At 42.1% G+C, this 19974-nt stretch overlaps 3 protein-coding genes across 6 annotated transcripts in view; 2 read left to right on the top strand and 1 right to left on the bottom strand.

The window, feature by feature from the left end:
• Positions 1-1520: 1520 nt before the first annotated feature.
• Positions 1521-2717, top strand: LOC128750581 (beta-galactoside-binding lectin-like). The gene is made up of 4 exons (XM_053850841.1): positions 1521-1601; positions 1746-1825; positions 2210-2366; positions 2469-2717. The coding sequence occupies exons 1-4, from the start codon at positions 1596-1598 to the stop codon at positions 2613-2615; spliced, it is 390 nt and encodes a 129-aa protein (XP_053706816.1). The 5' UTR covers positions 1521-1595; the 3' UTR covers positions 2616-2717.
• Positions 2718-4917: 2200 nt separating this feature from the next.
• Positions 4918-8162, top strand: LOC128750580 (uncharacterized). The gene is made up of 4 exons (XM_053850840.1): positions 4918-5023; positions 6578-6928; positions 6987-7093; positions 7631-8162. Exons 1-4 carry the CDS (start codon positions 4975-4977, stop codon positions 7826-7828), a joined length of 705 nt encoding a protein of 234 aa, XP_053706815.1. The 5' UTR covers positions 4918-4974; the 3' UTR covers positions 7829-8162.
• LOC128750579 (trinucleotide repeat-containing gene 6C protein-like) overlaps positions 8023-19974 on the bottom strand; it is a 31009-nt gene continuing 19057 nt past the window's right edge. The window contains exons 6-21 of one of the 4 annotated variants that reach the window (XM_053850835.1): positions 19274-19468; positions 18655-18821; positions 18468-18545; positions 18124-18339; positions 17882-18034; positions 17562-17681; positions 17394-17477; positions 17051-17291; positions 16806-16967; positions 16550-16726; positions 16312-16461; positions 15910-16020; positions 15383-15601; positions 15176-15249; positions 14939-15078; positions 8023-14047 (exon numbers count right to left, since the gene is read on the bottom strand). In XM_053850835.1, coding sequence (XP_053706810.1) covers positions 13645-14047; positions 14939-15078; positions 15176-15249; positions 15383-15601; positions 15910-16020; positions 16312-16461; positions 16550-16726; positions 16806-16967; positions 17051-17291; positions 17394-17477; positions 17562-17681; positions 17882-18034; positions 18124-18339; positions 18468-18545; positions 18655-18821; positions 19274-19468 — 2690 coding nt within the window. In that variant the 3' untranslated portion in view covers positions 8023-13644. The remainder of the gene's footprint in view (positions 14048-14938; positions 15079-15175; positions 15250-15382; positions 15602-15909; positions 16021-16311; positions 16462-16549; positions 16727-16805; positions 16968-17050; positions 17292-17393; positions 17478-17561; positions 17682-17881; positions 18035-18123; positions 18340-18467; positions 18546-18654; positions 18822-19273; positions 19469-19974) is intronic. The other 3 variants (XM_053850836.1, XM_053850837.1, XM_053850838.1) reach the window with 3 other exon arrangements.

The following is a 19974-nucleotide window of genomic DNA, read 5'->3' as shown; positions in this document are numbered from 1 at the left end:
TCTCAAGAAAGAATTCAAAGAAGGCCTCCATTGTACAAAGTTTTCCTGACCTCAACAGCAATGCTTGTGCGAGAGTGAGCTAAAAGGTCATTTATTTTATGACTGTATGTAAACGTAGATCCCTCCACCACAGATCTGTTGGTGGGGACCAGGGTCATGGGGACCATGTAAACACTGCCAGTGCCGGAGCGAATGGCAGTCCAATAGCCAATAGCATGCACAGAGTGACTGGGAGACCATCAAACAAGAGTTCAGAACAATAATTATAAGCACAGTTGAATCTGGATGAGTTTTAATATCATTGTTAAACACTCACACTTGTCTATAACATTACAATTGTAGTCTCTAGATGGCTGGATAGCTAGATAGACTGTCTGTTCTTTTTTGTCTCTTATAATTGAACATGAAAAAACGGATCGAACATGCATCATTGATTAAAGCAAACAGGTATGCCACTGAAATATGAACGACCTGAAATAAGTTTCTTGCTGAGGCAGGTCTTCACTTCAAGAAAGAATTCAAAGAAGGCCTCCATTGTACAATGTTTTCCTGACCTCAACAGCAATGCTTGTGCAAGAGTGAGCTTAAAAGCCATTTAGTGCTTTGTGAAATTCAAGAGCAACATACTGTTATCGAACTGGCATGAATATAAATGATACTGTAAAAAAGAATAATAAATGTTTATTGTTTGTAACTAGCGATCACAAGTTAAAGTTAGTTCAGTCAAACTTTAGACTTTAAGATTAAGACGTATTTCTTGTCTTCTTCATCACTGCGTCGCTGATATAAACTGGATAAAAAACAACGCTTCACTGATTCAATTACTCGGGTGTGTCAGCAAAATATGAACGGAAGCAAAGGTCTTGCTGGTGCAGGTCTCCACTTCTCGGGAAAGATTACAAAGGAGGACCACATATTTTACGATGTTTTCGCCACAGCCCTTTTGCAAACTGAACTGCTTTGTGATACCTAGAGGAGGCTTTTTAAAAAGTTACATTAGAATTTGTCTTTTTATTAAAGCGAAACAGAACTTTAATAAAACACTGAAATGCATATTTCTAATCAATTAATTTTGAGGTAACTATCACACATAAAGGTTGGTTTATTGTTTAAAAGCCTTCATAATTGTTTGACTATTGTCATGTTTATTCTACATATTTTTTACAACAGACTTTCTCTCCTGGACTTCTATAAGTCTGTTTTTCTGCCAATTGATAAGAGCTCTTTCCAGGTGTTTGTTATTCACTGAGCAGCTACGTAGTCTCTCTGTCACTCACGGTCAGATTCAGCCTTGTGTTTGGATAAATTCGGAAGGATAAAAGCATGTTGTATGTTGTATGTTTCAACCACAGGCATTGCAACCTGCAGTCTGCTGCCAAAATTAACTATTTGATCATAACTACTAGTTTCCACAGCTACTAGGTAAATATCAACTGTGTAGGCTGATAACGAGAACAGCGACTATTGGGTGTTGGTGATGTCACTGAGAGTGCAGGATCTTCCTTGTCTCTATAAATTGTGCTCAGACTAAAGGTGAGGCACTGGAAGACTTTCAACTCTCCTCTGCAGCATCTCACCACATCTTCATCATCATCATGCCTGTAAGTCCAGTGTTTGCACTTATTCCAGTTATCTAGCGATGAATGAGCCTGAAATACTCTCAGCACTTGGATTCTTCTTAGTGTTCTTGCTACGAGCATGGTCAAGTTTTTTTCCTAATGTGAACTTGTGTTTTACACCCACAGTGTACCCGTTTCAAGTGCAACCCCTTCGAGGTTGGCCAGACCCTGACTGTGAACGGAGTACCTAAAGCTGGGGCTGAATAGTAAGTGACTACAGGTTTGACACTTGTATGCTACTTTCCTTTGAAGTAAAAGAACAAGGTACAGTCACTAGATAGTCGTCAAAACAGGTTGATTAAATTAAAATGCATCAAAAGAAGATGAAGGTGGATGAAGAAGTGAATTAAAGAAATTCTCACTTATTATTGTTATTGTTAGAAAAAGCTGCTTTGTTGTTTTATGTTGGACTAAAAATGATTTTACATCATTTATAAGTTTCAAAATGTTGAGAAAAATCTTTTTTTTTTCCACAATAATAACAATCACAATGATAAAATAATGTGTTTTTCAGGACACCCGCAATACTCCCTTGATTGGTCTCAAGAGAAATTGAATTTTCACACTTTTGACAAAGATTTCTGTTACAGTTTTCACGTGGACATCGGCAGCGATAGCGATGTCGTCTTGCGTATTGAACCAAGATTTACAGCCGGACAAGTGATTTTCAACACACTCAAGAACGGCAACTGGAAGGAAAATGTGGTCCACAGTGGGATTCCTTTCAAGCACGGACAGGACTTCACTGTGAGTCAATTACTGTAGACATTCATTGACACTTTTAAAGTAAATGCAGGACAATGTTTTTGTGCAGCAAAATGAAGATTCATTCTCTTCACTATCTTGTAGATCACCGTCCTTTTCAAACACGAGGAGTTCGTGGTGACCTTACCAGATGGTACCAAAATAAATTACCCCAATTCCTTTAAAGCAGACAAGTACTGCCTCTTGACCCTCAACGGAGAAGTTGAATTCAGAAACATTGAGATGAAATAAAGCTGCACACTCACCACAGCCACTGGGTCTTCACAGCTGAGCTTTTATATTTGACACAACGCTACAAGGTGATCAAATCTAATAAAGCTCCTTAAAAAAACATTTGTGCTTCTGCTTGACTTCTTCTGAACTCAAGAATTTAAATAGTATATACTGTATATTAACATATTACCATAAATTAACATCAAACATGTACTGTGAACTTCACCAAATCAATATGTGTACAGACTAAATACAGTGTGGTCATGTATCCCAATGCATCAGCCAAAAAAAATGCTGGTTAGTGATCTTAAATCCCACCGACCAACATGTTCATGCATGGATAGGGTCATTTGGATCAATCTCAATTGACCATATAAGGTAGCAACAATGCTTGAGGATGTTCATCATGTTAGGTCGGAGGAAACAAAAGAGCCATTGTTTGATATCAATCTCAGGGCCAAAAACCCTTCACAGCTCAGAGGAACAGTCAGCGACTGGAAGAGGACAAGCAACAACCCAGTATTCACCCATGGATATTGCATTGCTAGCTTCATCAGGAGCCGGCATCAGGTGGCATGAAGCATGACCAAGATGCAGACACTAAGGGAAAATGAAAAGCTGTGCTGTGTTGCGTAAACCTTAATTCTGAGAGTTTAAGTAGAGTTCAAACAAACATGACAACCATGTGATGGTTCTTCAGCAATGACTCAGAAACTCAAGTCAGTGCAATCAGGAGCCAAGGCAGGAGGATCAGGAGCAGTTGGTCTGTCTGTGAAAGAACAACAAACGTGTATAACAAATTTCTTCACACTTTCAATCTGAAATGTTGCACTGATCAAAATAGGGAGGAAAGATACATCACTTTTACACAGTATCTATGTCGAGATCGGAACATTTAAGGTATTAATGGCAAAATAACGTACTTCATTTCCCATACTAAATACATCCAGCATGTATAGTTGAGGCAGCGGCAAATGGCATTTCCTACTGGGCCTGACTGGATCCATCCTGGCAAACATGTGACATTCCACATCACTTGTATTACAATGTTAATCATTTCCCGAAAAATACTTCATTTACATTAAACACACAATCATATTGAGAAATCCGGCACGGATATCTACATATGAACTTCTGTCCACATCATTCAGCCCAAAGCACGAAGAACAGGAAACATGCAGACTTACCTAAAATCTCTAGCAGGAGTGGATGCAAAGTGGCCCAGATCTAACTTGTTCTTTCAGTAAATCTCATGACAACAGGTGAGAGTAAGAACGTCAGAAGCGCTTGTCAGTCAATCTTGAGCTCCTCCTCCATCACTTGCGAACGAGAACATACTTACCCCAACATATTTAAATGTATCATTTGTAACCTGGCCTAAACATTCCTCCACTTCTGATCGAGAACCATGGACCCAGACTCAAAAGAGCTAGTCCCCAATTGGGGACAGTTGGGAATTTAAAATAAAATTATTCATGTTATTGCAAAGAAAGTGATATAATAAATATAATAAACATTATTTCAAAATCAAATTTTAGTATTTTCTCTATCCTCTTGACGAACAAAAGATTTGTTTAGATAATCCGTTCAATTTGAACTGACATGGTCACAACAGATGTTTCAGTGCATGTTATTTTGGCCAGCAGATGTCATCATTGTGCAGTATAATAATCACAATGGTGACGCAGGGTTGGTCATGGTGTTTCTTTAAATGGAAAACAAACATCAGTATCACTTCCACGAATATACATGCTGATGAGGTTGCAGATAAACTACCGTTGACAATGACACAGCATCTATTCATATGTCATTATGTCAGGTTTGTATATATACATGCTTTATTGTATTATGAATCAATTTTATTAGGGTATAAAAAGTTGCATTCGTTGAAGGAGTAGTTTGTTGAAAAATACTAAATCTCTAAGGCTCGCAGTTCATTCATTTCAGTGCCCGACTATCGATGGTGACGGGAGCTGGAGCGCTCCTCAGAGACCTCCACAACAAGCTCCTTGCACCATGTCAACCCTGGCATTTACCTCACACACCACATTGAATGGCAAACCTGCTACAGCACATTATTTTGTAGAGTTTGAATGACGCGTTGAAAAGCCACCATACAGACAATGTTGGGTCACAGTGTTCACTCTTCCTCCTTAAGGATGTTTAAAAAAAATCCTCCCACTTCTTAACACTCACGCAACATTACCTTTCAAACTGGAAGTCGGATGAGAGCATGGGGCGCCTGCAGTAGAACGGAAGTTGCTGTTGTGATGTCGTCTTCCTGTGTAAACTGAAACAAAGGTCTTCCTCTAAAAGAGAAGAGAAGACTGTCAGTCAGCTGGGGTGTTTCTGTCTGAACCTGTAGCACGCTGGAGCCATGAAGACCAGCTCAACATGTATTTTTACCCTCATTCAGCTCCTCAATGGTAAGACAGCTATTTGTTTTATGCTGTGATTTGTCTCAGAACAATACCAAAAGAGTCGGTAACCACGGAGATTGGAACGATCATTCGAAGTCTGATTCAAAACACACAACCTGAACACAGTTTGACTTAAGTGATGCTCCACCAGGCAGGAAGTCATCTGAAACAAAGGCAGTGGACGTTTGCAGCAGTTGATGTTGAAACATGTATAACTAGTTTGAATGTTGTATTATATATCAGACAGAAGAGTTCCACCTTTTCCCGACTTTTTAATGGAAATATAAATGAGAAAGGCGGTCAAATAATGTGGAGGATAAATGACTGGCATCACTTTAGCCCACGTTAGTGACTCCATAAGCTCCAGTAAAGTGTAGTTGTGCGTTACGGAGATGATAAATAGACGTTATGTATTGTAAGAATGTGTCTTCAACGTTTTTTATTAAATACACCTTACATACTGTCATAATATGGATATTATTAAGAATACATATTAGAAAAACCACAAAAGATTAGTGAAATCTTTCACTGGATTCCTGTTCATGATGCACTCTACTATCCTTGTGAGTTTGGAGTGTTTTTACTGTAGAATTATAAAATAAATTGACATTATGTACTGTAATAAGATGTATATTATTAAAAAAAATTATATTAAAAAAACTACAAGAGGTAAGTGAAATCTTTCACTGGATTCCTGTTCATGATGCACTCTACTATCCATGTGAGTTTGGAGTGTTTTTACTGTAGTATTATAAAATAAATAGACTTTATGTACTGTAACAACATGGATATTATAAATATATATATAACCACAAGAGGTTATTGAAATCATTCACTGGATTCCTGTTCAGGGAGCTCTGCTCTACTATCCCTGTGAGTTTGGAGTGTTTTTACTGTAGTATTATAAAATAAATATACTTTATGTACTGTAACAACATGGATATTATAAATATATATATAACCACAAGAGGTTAGTGAAATCATTCACTGGATTCCTGTTCAGGGAGCTCTGATCTACTATCGCTGTGAGTGTGAAGAGTTTTTACTGTAGAATTATGAAATAAATTGACTTTATGTACTGTAATAACATGTGTATTATTAAAAAAAAAGATTTCACTAACCTCTTGTAGTTTTTCTAATATATATTCTTAATAATATCCATATTATGATAGTATGTAAGGTGGATTTAATAAAAAAAAAAAAACGTTGAAGACACATTCTTACAATACATAACGTCTATTTATCATCTCCGTAACACACAACTACACTTCACTGGACCTTACGGAGTCGCTACCAACTCAAATACAGTCAATGAATAATTCGGAAATAAGTACTTGCTATTTTTCTAGGTTCCACCAAGTGACGTTTCGAAACTTACATTCGAGATATTCAACGTTTTTTTTTTTGTTTTTTTTTAGACACTTTACCGTGAATTAGCACGATTAGCAGATGAACTAGCTCCTCTACGCTATTAGCATCCTCCGTTTACAACTATATGAACAACTGGTAAAATGTATGGTTTAAAGTTAGTGATGTATATCCCAATATTCACTACCTCAGTCCACGCAGACGTCGTATTCGAGCAGAGGACTGAGCGCGAGTCCCTGGTTCTGACCAGTTCCCGCCAGTGTGACGTGAGCTGCCCGACCAGCCTGCTCCTGTACCACCGTTCTGCCCGCTCCCAGACCACCCTGCTGTCCATGGTCGCCGGTCACCAACTCCGACTGGACCCGGAACACCGGAGGCGCCTGCACATCTCAGGCGACCTCAGCTCGCCACAGGTCAGCGTCACCATGTCAGACCTGAAGCACTCGGACACAGGTCTGTACATTTGGGAGCTCAAATACAGCAGGAACGACTCGGACTGCCTCATTGTCACGTCGCCTACGGTACTGCTGGTGGTAGACGGAGGTGAGTGAGCGCTTCTTGGAGGCCATTTTGTTCAATTAACAAGTTTGTTTTGGGGCAGGCGAGTCTTGCAGCTCCGTCGCCGAGTACCGCACCCTGCTGTTCACCATCGCCACTGCAGCAGGGCTTCTGTTGCTCACGCTCATTTGGCTGTTCGCAGAAAAACACGTGAGTAAACCAAGTTCATCATCAAGTTGTTTTGTTGAATTTCAGTGTTAATAACAAAAATCGAACATAACGAAAGTTTTTATAAGACAGGACCATTTAATGCCCTCATCCTTAAGCTTATAAATTAAGTAAATAACGGTTAATTGATTGAAAAAAATATAGCAATCCCAGCAAAATAATTTCATTATGATTGTATATTTTAAAAGGCAAATCATTTCATAGATAGATAGATAGATAGATAGATAGATAGATAGATAGATAGATAGATAGATAGATAGATAGATAGATAGATAGATAGATAGATAGATAGATAGATAGATAGATAGATAGATAGATAGATAGATAGATAGATAGATAGATAGATAGATAGATAAAATTATAATGAATTAAAATATAAAAAATTAAAATGAAATGAAATTCAAACTATTCCAAAAATCACATAATCTGAAGAAACACATTAATAACAATCCAAAAAAATTGACACACACACACAGGTGGGCCACTGACAGTTTCACCTTCAAGATTTTCTGGTTTCAGGTGACGAGAAAAACTGAAACAAGTGGACCCTCGACGCTGGCTCCCATCTATGAGGAAATGAGGAAGCAACAAGACTCCCAAAATAACACAGAGGCTTCATCGCACCAGCAGGAAGTGGATTTCCCCTTGTACGCTAACCCCAACATCAGACAGTGTCCAGAGAACTACTACGCCTGCCCTCGACAGGTTAAAGCCTGAACATCACTATGTTTGGACCCTCACAAGTGGGAGGGGCATAAAGTGCTTCATAAAGTGGTGTTTTATTTGACTTCAAGTTTCAAAATGTCTCTGGTAACTGGTTTAACAGAGTGTACTGTTAAACATTTGTGTTAGAGTGCAACCCTAAAACAAAAACCCACACATGCAGTCAATACAAGCCAAAGAGAAGACTGTTTTTACAGCCAAGAAAAATGCTATTTTATTAATATTTGAAAGAAGCTCCATAGTTCATGAAAACATTTGTTTCGGTGCATGTCATTTTACAATCACATTCTATGAGGAAAAAGATATACAGAGAAAAAAAAATAAACAATACAAGCCACTGACTTTTCATTAAATCTCAGTTTTTCTTTTTTTTTCTTTTTTTTTTTACAAAGTCTTACTTAATATTTCAAAACAGAAAAAGGCAAAAAGCAGCCCTAATCCCCAAACCCCAACCCTCCCTCCGAACAAAAGAAAAACCCACGAGGGTAACAGGCTAGAATCCCACAGTGCTAAAGAGTGAGACGCTCATTGGTTTTAGGAATACACAGCATGGCGATGTAACGCTAGGTCAATCTGAATCAGGGGACCAAATAAAAGTATCACACACACTGGATCACAAAAACCCCTGCAACAGATCAGCCGCTTTGAATTAGGCCATAAAAATCCCCACCTTCAACCCACTCCCTCCCAACACTTGTGCATAGTTTCATGTTCCTTTACAACCAGCTCGATTTATAAACATCCTCCGAAAAGACAAAAAAAAATGTTGCACAAAAGTCTTGATTCTTGATAATACCCGCACGAGGCAGAATGAGGAAAGTTAATGCACAATGCTCCTGATTCCGTCAGGATGGGACCTCATCGTGTAAAAACACACTTTTTTTTTCCAAACAATCAAAATCATTGACCAACCTTTTTTTTCAAATGTAAAGCAATTTTTAATATATAGATTTATATATAAAGCACTCCATTTAAAGTCCATTATTTGGTTATCGTGTAACTGCTACGGATTTAGAAACAAAAAAGGTATTTTCCCCTCTTCGGAAAATCCATAACTTTCAGTGCTTACAACTGTTTCTTTTAAATCATCCTTTAAAAAAGAGTCATGTACATTAAAATGTTGTGGAGTTGGTACTCTGGAACCCTGGCCTTCCTGAGACAAGATCCACTTTTTCGTGTGTGTGCAATATAGTGAGCAGTTATGTTCTTTTTTTTCTCTTTTTCATATAAAGAAAATATATATAATCAACATAAAACATACAGCCTTCAGAGAGTCTATAAACAGAACAAGACGACAGTGTTCAATCCCAGAGTTCTCAAAGTAGCACGATAAAATCTTCATTCTGTCACACACCTTTTTTTTGTTGAAAAATGGAAGCATTGTTTTTTTTGTTTTGTTTTTTCCTCCCCCCCAAACACCCGCCCGCCCAACATTCCTGTTTGATTTTGAACTCCAGAAATAAACAAAGTGTTTGTAAACTGTCAGTGGCCTAGCAGAGAAACAAACAATGACTGAAATGAACAACGAAAGCTAACAAACCAAAAAGGTAGGCACCTCTGAGGTGAGCTGAGGCTCAGTCTGATGTCCTTCACTCTCACCGTTGCTCAGATTTGGGAGAGCTATACCCACATCTATGGCCACAGGTCTGCAAGATACTTCTTTTTTTTTTTTTTTTTTTTCTTTTGGCATTTTCTATTTTTTTTTCTTTTTTTTTATCGTCTGAAATGGTGCAATACTCAAATATGATCCATACTTTCTTGGATTAATCCATAATGAAAGCCACTAAGGTAGATAAACATTGCATTAAAAAAAAATTACTTTTAGTCCTTGAGTAAACATTTACACGTGAACTGTCCCCCATCTCCCCTCAGTACTTGTATCATGTTGTTCATTTAGCTGGATGAGGGGTGAGGCTGACACTCAGTGCAACGCTAGAGGCTAGTAACAATTAACATCAGAATATAGTTTTGACAAGCAATATTTAAAAACAACAGAAGTACTGTAGAATGAATTGATAAGGAAAAACAAAAACATGAGGCGGATGTTGCTCCGCTGTAATCACGAGCTCTCGCGTCGACTCGCAGACATTCATTCATACAACATACAGTACAAGCAGCCTTGTGCAAACACTCGATACAACACATTTGCTATATCACCGATCTTTGTCTTCAACACTAAAATTTAATTCACTTTGAAAAAAAAAAGTGTAAGAATGAGACAAAAAAAAAAACACTACAAAAAGTGTTCACATTACATTGTTGGCGCTTCTTTTGATTCAAGTATTTGTTTTCATTATTTTGTATTACTCTGATATGTTTATGAACTTCTGGGAAATACGTCACTCAGGAAAGACAAGACGCGGAGGGCGCTGAAGCCCACGGGGGGACGTCGGGCAAAGGTCAAGTGGAAAACAGAGATCTAGTCATATACAGACACACACAGATGCCTGCCACGTACTCTCGCTTGTATATGAGCTAGAATGTGCATATTCAGCTAATTTCACTACAGACCCTTTCCTGATCCGTGATTGCGACGCTTTTTTTTTTCTTCGTTTCAGCTCCAGTTGCCTACAAGTCCATGTCAGTAAACCAAAGCACATCGGAGCAATTCTGACAACCAACACTAGACAGGTAGATAGGAGTGCAGGTGGGAGATGTGGGAGGGGCCGGGACTCTCAGTGCTGGTGCCGTGCCCCAATTCAAGGCACATCTGAGTCCGTCCCGGTCAGCCGTCCTCCCACACGGGTTCCTCACCGGTGCCAGTTCTTTGATTTAAATCCAGTGTGGCGTAAATGCAAGATTTCGATGAGCGAAAAACAGAACAGGCCGTAGTGATTGTTGAAGCCTCAGGCGACTCTGGAAGAGGGCCGAAAGAATTAAGACTTAGTACCAAACTTGAGGTGTGTGTCGGCTGATACATTTGGGTCAGCGGGGACCCCTCAAAGCCTGATGTGCGTCAAGGACCAGTTCTATTTGCTGGCACCCTGGTTCCCATTAGGACCCGGGTTGGCACGAACCTAAACACAAACCTCTCAGCTTTGGAGTTCTTGCAAAACAACCTAAAGAAAATAATGTTTTTGGTGTTTTTTTTTTTGTTGTTTTTTCTAAGTACCCGATGTGACCCATTTACAGTGCACAGACACATCCGTGGACCCTCCTGCCCCTCTGACCGCAGTTTAGCTAAGAATCAAGCACCTATTGTCCCTGCCTGGCATTGAAGCAAAAGCAAAATTGAAATCAGATATAATGTAGACTTGAATGATCAGTTGGCACAACTCATGATGTGACCTCTGAAAATACAAAGCTCCTTTCTGCGCCCCCAGCTGTTTATTCTGGGGCGTGAAGGGAAGCTGCCATTTTGTAAAGGTTGAGATATATATATATATATACGTTTGGCAGATATGGGTGATGGCTGTGAACGAACACCTCCTCGTCTTTGCATAGAAATGGAAGGCTGTTTAGAAGTTGAGGCGGTTCTACGTGTAACTGCGTGCTCCCAGAGTTAAACATAAAGCACCAGTGTGTATGTGTGTGTGTCCACCAACACTTTACTATGTGAAAGAAAAAAAAATCTCCCCTGCTTAATTTCACTCCTGAATATCTGAATGCTTTCCCAAGCTATGTTCTGATCTATGGGGCGGTGGGAGGGGCAGGAGAGAAGCTGAACACTGCAAAGTTTAAAAGCCATGAAGTCAGAGAACAATCGTCGACTATATCAGCAATGATAACAGCATCAATAACACTTGGACAACAAAGTCGAAACAGGCAAACACAAAAACAAAAACACCGTCTCTGGTAAAGTGATCCTCGCAGAAGAGATGGGGGGTGGGGGGGAGAAGAAGAGTGGAAGTTTCCGAGAGTGTGGCGCAGTAGTCGTAATCAAACACAGGTGGGTGGGTTGTGAAAGAGCTGCTCTAGGCCAAGAGGCCTCAGGGGAAGGAGAGGAGGGAAGTCAGTCTTTTGGGGAGGATGGGGTGAGGTCTGCTGCAGAGGGCTGCTCTCTGCAGCAGGCAGGCACTCAGTGGCCACACTTTCACACAGCTTGGCAGGGCCTTCAATGAAACCAAAAGAAAAACCAAAAAAGGTGGCAGACCCTCATCCGAGAGCCAGCAGAGCATAAACACATAACTGCTTATCTAAATTCTTGCAGTGACATTTTCTTTGCCAAAGAAATTAGACGCGCTCATGGCCATCACGTGAATTCCCCTTCGCTTTTGCTACTGTGTTCCATGTCCTTCTGGTCCCACCAACTTGAGGGAAGATCCGACGAAGATCACGTAAGGTTAAAGTAACTGTAGAAGCCACTGAGCGGACTGCTTTACAGTTTTTGCTTCATCAGTCTTGTTTCTATTTCCTTGTTGGCGTTGAGGGCTAAGTGCTATGATAGACCATTTCAGCAACTTCATACGACAAAAAAAATAAATAAAAAATTGGGAGCGCAGGTCTTCAGGAACTTCAAAAGGAAAAAAAAGGCTTCTCTCGTTTTGGTTTAATGCCTTCTCACCAAACACACGCACACACACAGACAGACAGACACATTCAAACTCATCACTGGCATAAGTGCGGAGAGTATGCTGGCTGAAGAAGTGCTTTATGTCATGTATTTCTGACAGAAGATGGTTTAAGACCAGCTTGCTACTCTCCTGAGCTCACACACTCTTAGGACAATGGGGGGGGGAATAGTGGCAGTTTTAGGGAACGGGGTAAAAGTTTCTACAGTTCATTCTTTTATAGTCTCATCCTCTCACATGGAGAGGTCATCGTAGGATGCGTGGACGGTAGCATCTGTGGCTTATATTGCACGTCACTTGAAATGGTGTTCTGACTTGCACGCCGCTGGGAAACATCATGAGGTTTTGCACAACATCAGTGAGAAGGTCCGAGACTGAGACCAGTTTCCTCGCGAACGAGTTGAGGTGCGTTAAAGTGTTCGTCTTTACATAGTAATAGCAGTGGTTCGTTGCTGTGCGTCACGTTTATAAATGTACGTGTGACGACCCCAAACTCCTCGTTCACCAGATTGACAGACACATTTGAATAATATCAATAAAACTCTGCAATGGTTCAAGAAGAAAGAAGAAAAAAAAAATCATCAAAACAAAACACTACAAAAATAAATGGCTTGAACAAGGCGAACAGAGTTGCATCATTCCCTTTGAGCATTGTGAGGGGAAAACTCTGTCTGCTTGCAAAAATGCACTGTAGTCGTGAGCTGTGGTCGCTTGTGTAAAGCCGCAGCAGCATGTATACTCTCCACTCAGGTTTCACTGGCTCAGAAAATAAGGGTGTGCAAGAGTCCGTATGCTTCTTCACCAAGTACAGAGTGAGTGAGGAAAGCAGGGCAGGAAAAAAGTTTAAGGCTAAATATTTAGTGCTGAGAGAAACAAACGTTGAATCTGGAACAGCTGAAAGTTCTACGACAGCTCTGATTGAAGAGTTTTCACTTTGGGAATGGTGCCTTTTCACGGGTCTCTGAGGTGCAGAATGACTGCCTCGGTAGGCAGAGAGGGATTACATAAGGTAAAGGATGGCAGCTCATCGTTGTGTCAGTTTGATTAGAAGTACACGTTTCACTTTGCACGTAAGAGTTCACTGCAGTAAAAAGTTTCTGTATGACTGAAAAGTGAAGGCGGAACACTGACTTGATTCGCTCGCTGAGATTCACAAAAAAAACTGCAACCGAAGTGTCTTCAGAACAGGTGGATGAGAGGGTGATGAGCAGCGAGGATGGAGCCTCTTCTTCCTCTTCCACACTGATTATCTCCACGTTGATTTGAAAGGTTTGTATTCCTGTTGGTGTTTGCTCCGTCCTAAATGGACTCTCCACTCAGCAGGTCCCCAGGCAGCAGTGTATTGATTGGGGTGGGACTCCCCATCACCCGTCCCTCTTCTCCACTTGGGGGTCCCCACAGGCTGGAATACTGCTGCACGCCTCCCCACAGCAGCTCGCCGCCCGTCTTTGATCCGCCTGCTCCGAGGCCACTGCTACTGCTGCTGCTGCTGCTGCCGTTGTTGTTGTTGTTCCAGTGGGGGTTGTGACCGATGGGGGGGTGGGAGGCTCCGGACCCGCTCCCTCCTATCCTGGTCTGATTGGAGCCTGGATTAGCCTGCCAGCTGGTGGTTCCACCGAGCGACTGGCCCTGTGCAAAGAAGCGATTCACTTCCTCTTCCCCGGCAAACTCTGCCAGAATGGTGGTGTTCCCAAGCACACACCTGGGTGGAGACGAGGCAAAAGACAAATTAGATCCTACATACCAAAGACCATTATCAGGCCAATCACCAGGAATAATAAGTCACTATAATGAAGAAAAAAACACTAATATTAATAAAAAAAATAAATAATTTAATAAAGAAAAAGAAAAAATTAGCTTACTGAAATGCCTGAAAAAATATCAAACAATAAACAGAAATTGCCGTGCACCAGGATATCAGCCGCACCCACTAAATTTAAGAAGGAAAAGAGATCTTGTTCCTACATAAGTCGCACCTGTCTATAAGCAGCAGGTTCAGTGGTGCTGTCTGCGCTGTGGACAGGTCAGTAGTGCGCCAGCTTAAAAACGCTTTTCAAAACTAGTATTGAAAACGGGGTCCAGCATCGAGAGTGAGGAAATAGCGGAAACAAGCTGCATAATACGGAGCGTTTTGATTTATCCACACTGCTCTCACAATAGACAGCGTGCAGCTCCCCAGCCGGGATCAAGTCAGCGGCCAAAACCTGCTTAAGTTCACGAACGCACTTTGTCCTAAGAAAGCGTCTCACATCTTTTATTCACATCAAAGCCCTCAAAATGCGCTGTTTTTGCCCGCGTGCCCAAAGTTCTGACACCACAGTCGGTCTCAGCGGCTTCTTCTTGATGACAGATCTCCAGGAGACCGACTCAATTGACAGAGGTGTGGACACGAGGGTGAAAACAGTGCATTTTGAGTGCTTTATGGGTAAATAAAAAGCTGCTGATTTCATCGCCACTGATTTAATGTGATTTCAGCCAGTGAAAATCCAAACATTAGCTGCACTGTTGTAGATGCCGCAGGGCTCAGACCGCGAGAAAAAAGTAGCAGCTTATAGTCCGGAAATTGTGGTAAGTTAAGTAACAACTATCTTACATGTGCAGAGACTTCTGGGCTTTGGCAGCTTCATCCTTGGAGCTGTATCGGACCACAGCATTGCCCTGCGTCAGGTTTAGGTGGAATGTAATGAGGGGGCCGTGCTGCATGCACAGCGTGCGCAGAGTTGAGCCATCGATCTATAATGAAACAAACACAGCAAGACAAAGGGAGGCCATCAGTCGACCTCAGGTGAGAGTTAAAGGCTCTAATGCTTGACTCAAAAGAAAAACGTACCTGAGGTGTGAGGTTCCTCAGAACCAGCCAACTGCTGGTCCTTGTGGAGCTGTCTGTGCTCCACGTGGTACCTGCTGAGTGAGTCAAAGAGAGAGCGAAATACTGCTGTGTCTGTGAACTGTTTTCAGCAACTCATAGTAGCCACAATTAAAACACACAAAACATTTTAGCTGCAAGGAAAATGGACTGCCACTTCCAAAAGTCTACCTGTTGTGTAAGAGCTGCTCCAACCTTGGGCCAGTCCAAGAGAGTTGCCTCCCCAGGTGGAGGAAGGTTTGGTGTTGGTGAGGCCAGGGGGCGGGCGGGAGGGAGCGGCCGTGTTGCCCCGAGGTCCCTGTGGAACCTTCCAAAGCTCATGGGACAGTGAGGACTGGCTGTGAGAGATCGGGCCGGGAGACCAAGTGGACTTCATCTCAGATAGTTTACCTGCAGATAAAAAGTGTTCAAATGTAAACATGCTTCATTCAGAGGCTTTTAAAATTCATTAACATCCTGATTCGTCTTCACACTTCCCATGCATTAAAGGGGGAGAGGACTGGAGCAGCTGAGAGGGTGAAAACTGCATGAAAAAAAGACCAGCTCAAGGTCATGTCCTGTCAGGTGCAGAGATTTGAATGATCATGACAGCTGAGTTAACGTCTAGGGTTTTATGGGGGCAGGGAACATGGGGTTATAATGCACTGCAGTTGAATCACTGCAACAGGGAGCAGGAAGGTTGTCAGTGAACCATGTACCTGAATCGTCAGTCTCCGGGGACGACAGACTGTATGAGCTAGTGTAGGCACTAACTGGCCAATCAGAGGCAGGAGGCAGAGCCTCGCTCTGAGATGAAGTGGGTGAAGAGCCTGAGCCGAAGCCACCAGCACAAACAAATAGACAAACACAAACAAATAAGGAAAACATAGCAGAAAGAGAAAATGGAATAAAAGAAAATGAACAAGTGATGACGTAAGCTCATTACACAGAAAGAACAGCACATATCAAGTAGAACAATGAATAAAGAGGTAGCTTAAAAGTAGGAAATGGAAGAGAAAGGTAAATACAGCGCCATGATACTACCACAATATGGCTAAACAGAAACTGACAAAATTGTATTTCCACCCGAGAGCCTGTATCCCTGCTGTCGCATCTCTCACCTCCACTACGGTCTCTCAGTAGGTAGCGGTTGACATCTTGGATGTTTGTATTGATGGTCGGCCCACTTGGAACGCTGCCAGGGGTCACATTGGGATCAGTTTCAGGGTCAATGTTCTGGAGACCCTTCCATGGTACCCCAGGGCAGAACTCTGCAATGAATAATTGAATCTTACAATCGAGAAGATGGTAGGGGAAACCAAGTAACACAAAGACATTAGCTTGTAGAATTTTTCTTACCAGGTGGCCAGTTGATATTGGTCCCATTGGCCATCTTGTCAGAGGTGCTTTTGCCCTGTCCCCAGCTGTCAGGAGCTACCAGAGGGCTGGTGGGAGACTCAGCGCTGGACATCAGGTTGTAAGGGCTGTAGGAGTCTTCCATTTGAGGTGGTTTGCCAGGCGGGCCTAGGTTGGCCACTAGAAACGTAAAAAAAGGAAAATAAATTCTAACACTGCCATCACAAAGGCGTTTCCCTTCTGATCTGTGCATTCTCACCATGCTTGTTCAGGTTGGATTCTAGAGGAGACGAACTACCAGAGAGGCTTTCGATTGTGTTTGGGTGTGTCCACTGGGACAGGCGTGACTGTGGTTGGTTTGGATCCTTCATAGACAGACCCACATCCATGCAGTTTACATTCATGTTTGGATTTAATCCAGCTGGAAAGAATAACAAAACATGTACGCTGAACTTGAGGCATGACGTCATTAGATTACCAACCAGACTGCTTGACGCCACTTACAGAGAGTGTATGGACTGTACGTGTTGGGAGACGACTGCGGCTCTTTGGTCTGCAGATCAGGGAGGCCCGGTGCCTGGGGGTGACCCGGAAACGAATCCATGGGGGATTTAGTCCCACCAGGGTGCAGGCCAGAGTGGGAGGGGGGAGGCTGCTGTTGTTGCTGCTTCATTAGCAGGGCCTGGGCCAGCTGACGCTGGTGTTGTTGGATCTGCTGCTGCATGTTATTGATTGTACGTGCAACCTGATGGTTGAGCAGAAATCTAATCAGTACATAGGTATAATAAAAAAAAAATAGCCAGGCCACTCAGAATATAAAGGCTCTGCAGTGAGACAGGACACCTACTTGCTGCTCTTGTTGTCGAATGGGGGCAGATACATTGCGTTGAGCCTGCAACATCTGCTGCTGTATTTGTAAACGCTGGTATGCCTGAGAATTCAGAAGCAATGTTTCAGCTTTTACAAAGCAAACACAATCGCGGAAATTCATAGACAATATAGCAGAGGCGCTGACCAGTTGCAGTTGGTAGAGTTGATTCAGAAGGGTCATATGTTGAGGGTTTATTGGTGAGGTTAAAAGTGCAGGATTCAGACCAATGTTTTTTGCTGCAAACTGTAAGAGCTGTGCTTGAACCTGTGAACCCAAACATAACCACATTTGATAGTGATCACTGACACCAAAAGAAACATTGAGCCCCTGTCAAGCGAAAGAAATCTTTATCAATGTTTAATGCACAGCAGACACAAGTTATCAATAATAAATACAAAAATAAGAAGAACTTGCAGACTATTTGCCCACAGTACAGTCTTGATAAATGAATTGCAGGGATGTACCTGAGGGGAGAGAAACTGAGGCACTTGAGCGCGTAGACTCGGCTGAGAGGAGCTGAGGGGCGGCACTGGTGGCTGAGGAGGCGGCTGCGGCGGTTGCATGGCCCGGGCTTGTGCTGCTCCACCACCGCCACCAAACATTCCACTCTGCATTTGCTGGACAAACAGTTGCAAAACACGTCACTTCACGACTCTTATTTTGTTGCAAACACGGAGTGAGTGAAATACAGCCAAGACTTCCTTACCTTGTCCATGAAGGGCAAGCGTGGGTCTGCTGACGGGTCTTTGGAGAGAAGTGGAGGCCGAGGGCAGTTCATGGGCTTGTTCATGAGCCCATTGTAATCGTGGCCAGTAATCCCCATCCCCCGCTTGTCCAGCTCGGTCTTCTTCTCCAGCAGAGCGCTCATTGCCTGGTCCATGTTCATGTTGTTACTCTTCAGTGCCTCCTCAGCAGGATCTCTCTGACAGTTTACAAAAATAATGTCATTTTATATTGCAACAACGATTAGGATTTAATCAGGATGCAATTGTGACATTGTCCACGCATTTGCAATGCCAAGCCTGAGTGTTTCGTTTTATGTTTACTTACCGGGAAACCCATATCTGTCAACTGCTTGACAAGACGATTCATAAGCCAAGCATCCTCCTGCTTGGTGGGAAGCTTTCCCTTAGGAGCACAGGGACACACAAAGTTATTTTAACAGTGAGCACATTTGTTATGCTTTTGACAGAGAGCCTTTGCACGTCTAATCTGTCTGAGATTGTAACCAGTGTACCTTAATTGGGGCCTTTTTGGATACATTTCCCCAAGAATTGCAGGAAGAGTTGCTCTCCTGGGAAGCAGCGTTGTTCCACATGTCTCCCTCTTCAGCGTCCCACTGTCCACTTGATAGGCTGAGGTCTTCGCCGCCGCCTCCCCATCCATCTTGCATAGGTTTGGGAGCTGTGTGACACACCAGCGTTAATGAGGCACCCGTATGACGCAAACAAAACACTATTGAGCACAGATATCTATATTGCACGGCATGCCAGAGCTACATTGATTGGTGAAAATATAGTAACACTGTGACAATAATTGATATTATATCTCAGAAGAAGTTAAATTTACTCTGCTCAATTCATTGACATTCTATTTAGGGACTTCAAAAAGCCAGCATATTCCAGCTGCAAACAAACAAGCATGTGGTGCATCGATTAGCTATTTCAATGGGGACATAGCCATGCGAAAGGAAGCCGAAAATGAAAACAGAAATTCCAGGAACATTCCGTAACTCTCTATTGCCACAAGAGGTCAGTGTGGATATCTGTTAAAAATGGTGTGGCTTCTGAAACGTCCACATGACTCATGGTGATGAAACCATACACTTAAATGATGTTCTTAAAAAAGCTGCTTACTGAGTTTGCAGGGTGCAGATGTCATCATCGGGTTTCCCCTGCCGTAGTTGTCCTGGTTACCGTCTCCCCAGCCTCCACAGCTACCTGTCGGTTTTCCCCAGGCAGCAGTGCCGTTGTCCACACTGATTGGAGACGGTGCAGGTTCACCCCATGAGCTATCTGATTTTGAGTGAGAGTTCGGTAGGTCTCCCCAACCTATTGAAAAACAAACAACAAACCTACAATTGTCAGATTAAAAATAGAAAAACAAAGCTTATTAAAAACACAAAACGATTTGTGATTGGCAAACTGTGAGAAAGATTGATCTAGTTTCAGCATCAACTGAAATAAACTGTGATATAAAATGATAACAGCGGTAAAAGTAGTCAATTTATTTACAGCCATGGCTCAAAACTCATTTGGATGAATAACCAACAGAGAGAAGATGGCCATTTAGGATTTGGCAAAGCCTCGTCACTGTTGGCCTAAATCCATCTGTCAGTCTGTGACAGTGCCAGGCTCAGCTTAGCTCTCTCTCCAGGATGAGAGCAAGAGCTCAAGGCTGCTTCGACAATGTAGTTAACATTCAACCTTCCCGCATTATCTGTGGATTTGGTCTAAAAAAATAAAAAATAATAAAAGCTGTGCACTTTCCACTCAACTAGTGACAAATGCCTAAACGTGCTCCGTTTGACAGACTGACAGAAAAATAGTGGAATATT

The sequence above is a fragment of the Synchiropus splendidus genome, chromosome 19, assembly GCF_027744825.2.
Source record: "Synchiropus splendidus isolate RoL2022-P1 chromosome 19, RoL_Sspl_1.0, whole genome shotgun sequence".
Taxonomy (NCBI): Eukaryota; Metazoa; Chordata; class Actinopteri; order Syngnathiformes; family Callionymidae; genus Synchiropus; species Synchiropus splendidus.
The sequence above is the reverse complement of the archived record's forward strand: the minus strand, read 5'-3'. Positions and strand labels throughout refer to the sequence as shown.

Excerpts from the sequence above, each read along its gene's own strand:
- LOC128750580 (XM_053850840.1), top strand. The coding sequence starts at position 4,975 with ATGAAGACCAGCTCAACATGTATTTTTACCCTCATTCAGCTCCTCAAT. Across the intron at positions 5,024-6,577 it reads CCTCATTCAGCTCCTCAATG|TCCACGCAGACGTCGTATTC; the intron begins GTAAGACAGCTA and ends TCACTACCTCAG. Across the intron at positions 7,094-7,630 it reads GGCTGTTCGCAGAAAAACAC|GTGACGAGAAAAACTGAAAC; the intron begins GTGAGTAAACCA and ends TTCTGGTTTCAG.
- LOC128750581 (XM_053850841.1), top strand. Across the intron at positions 1,826-2,209 it reads CCTAAAGCTGGGGCTGAATA|TTTTCACGTGGACATCGGCA; the intron begins GTAAGTGACTAC and ends TTTCTGTTACAG. Across the intron at positions 2,367-2,468 it reads AGCACGGACAGGACTTCACT|ATCACCGTCCTTTTCAAACA; the intron begins GTGAGTCAATTA and ends ACTATCTTGTAG.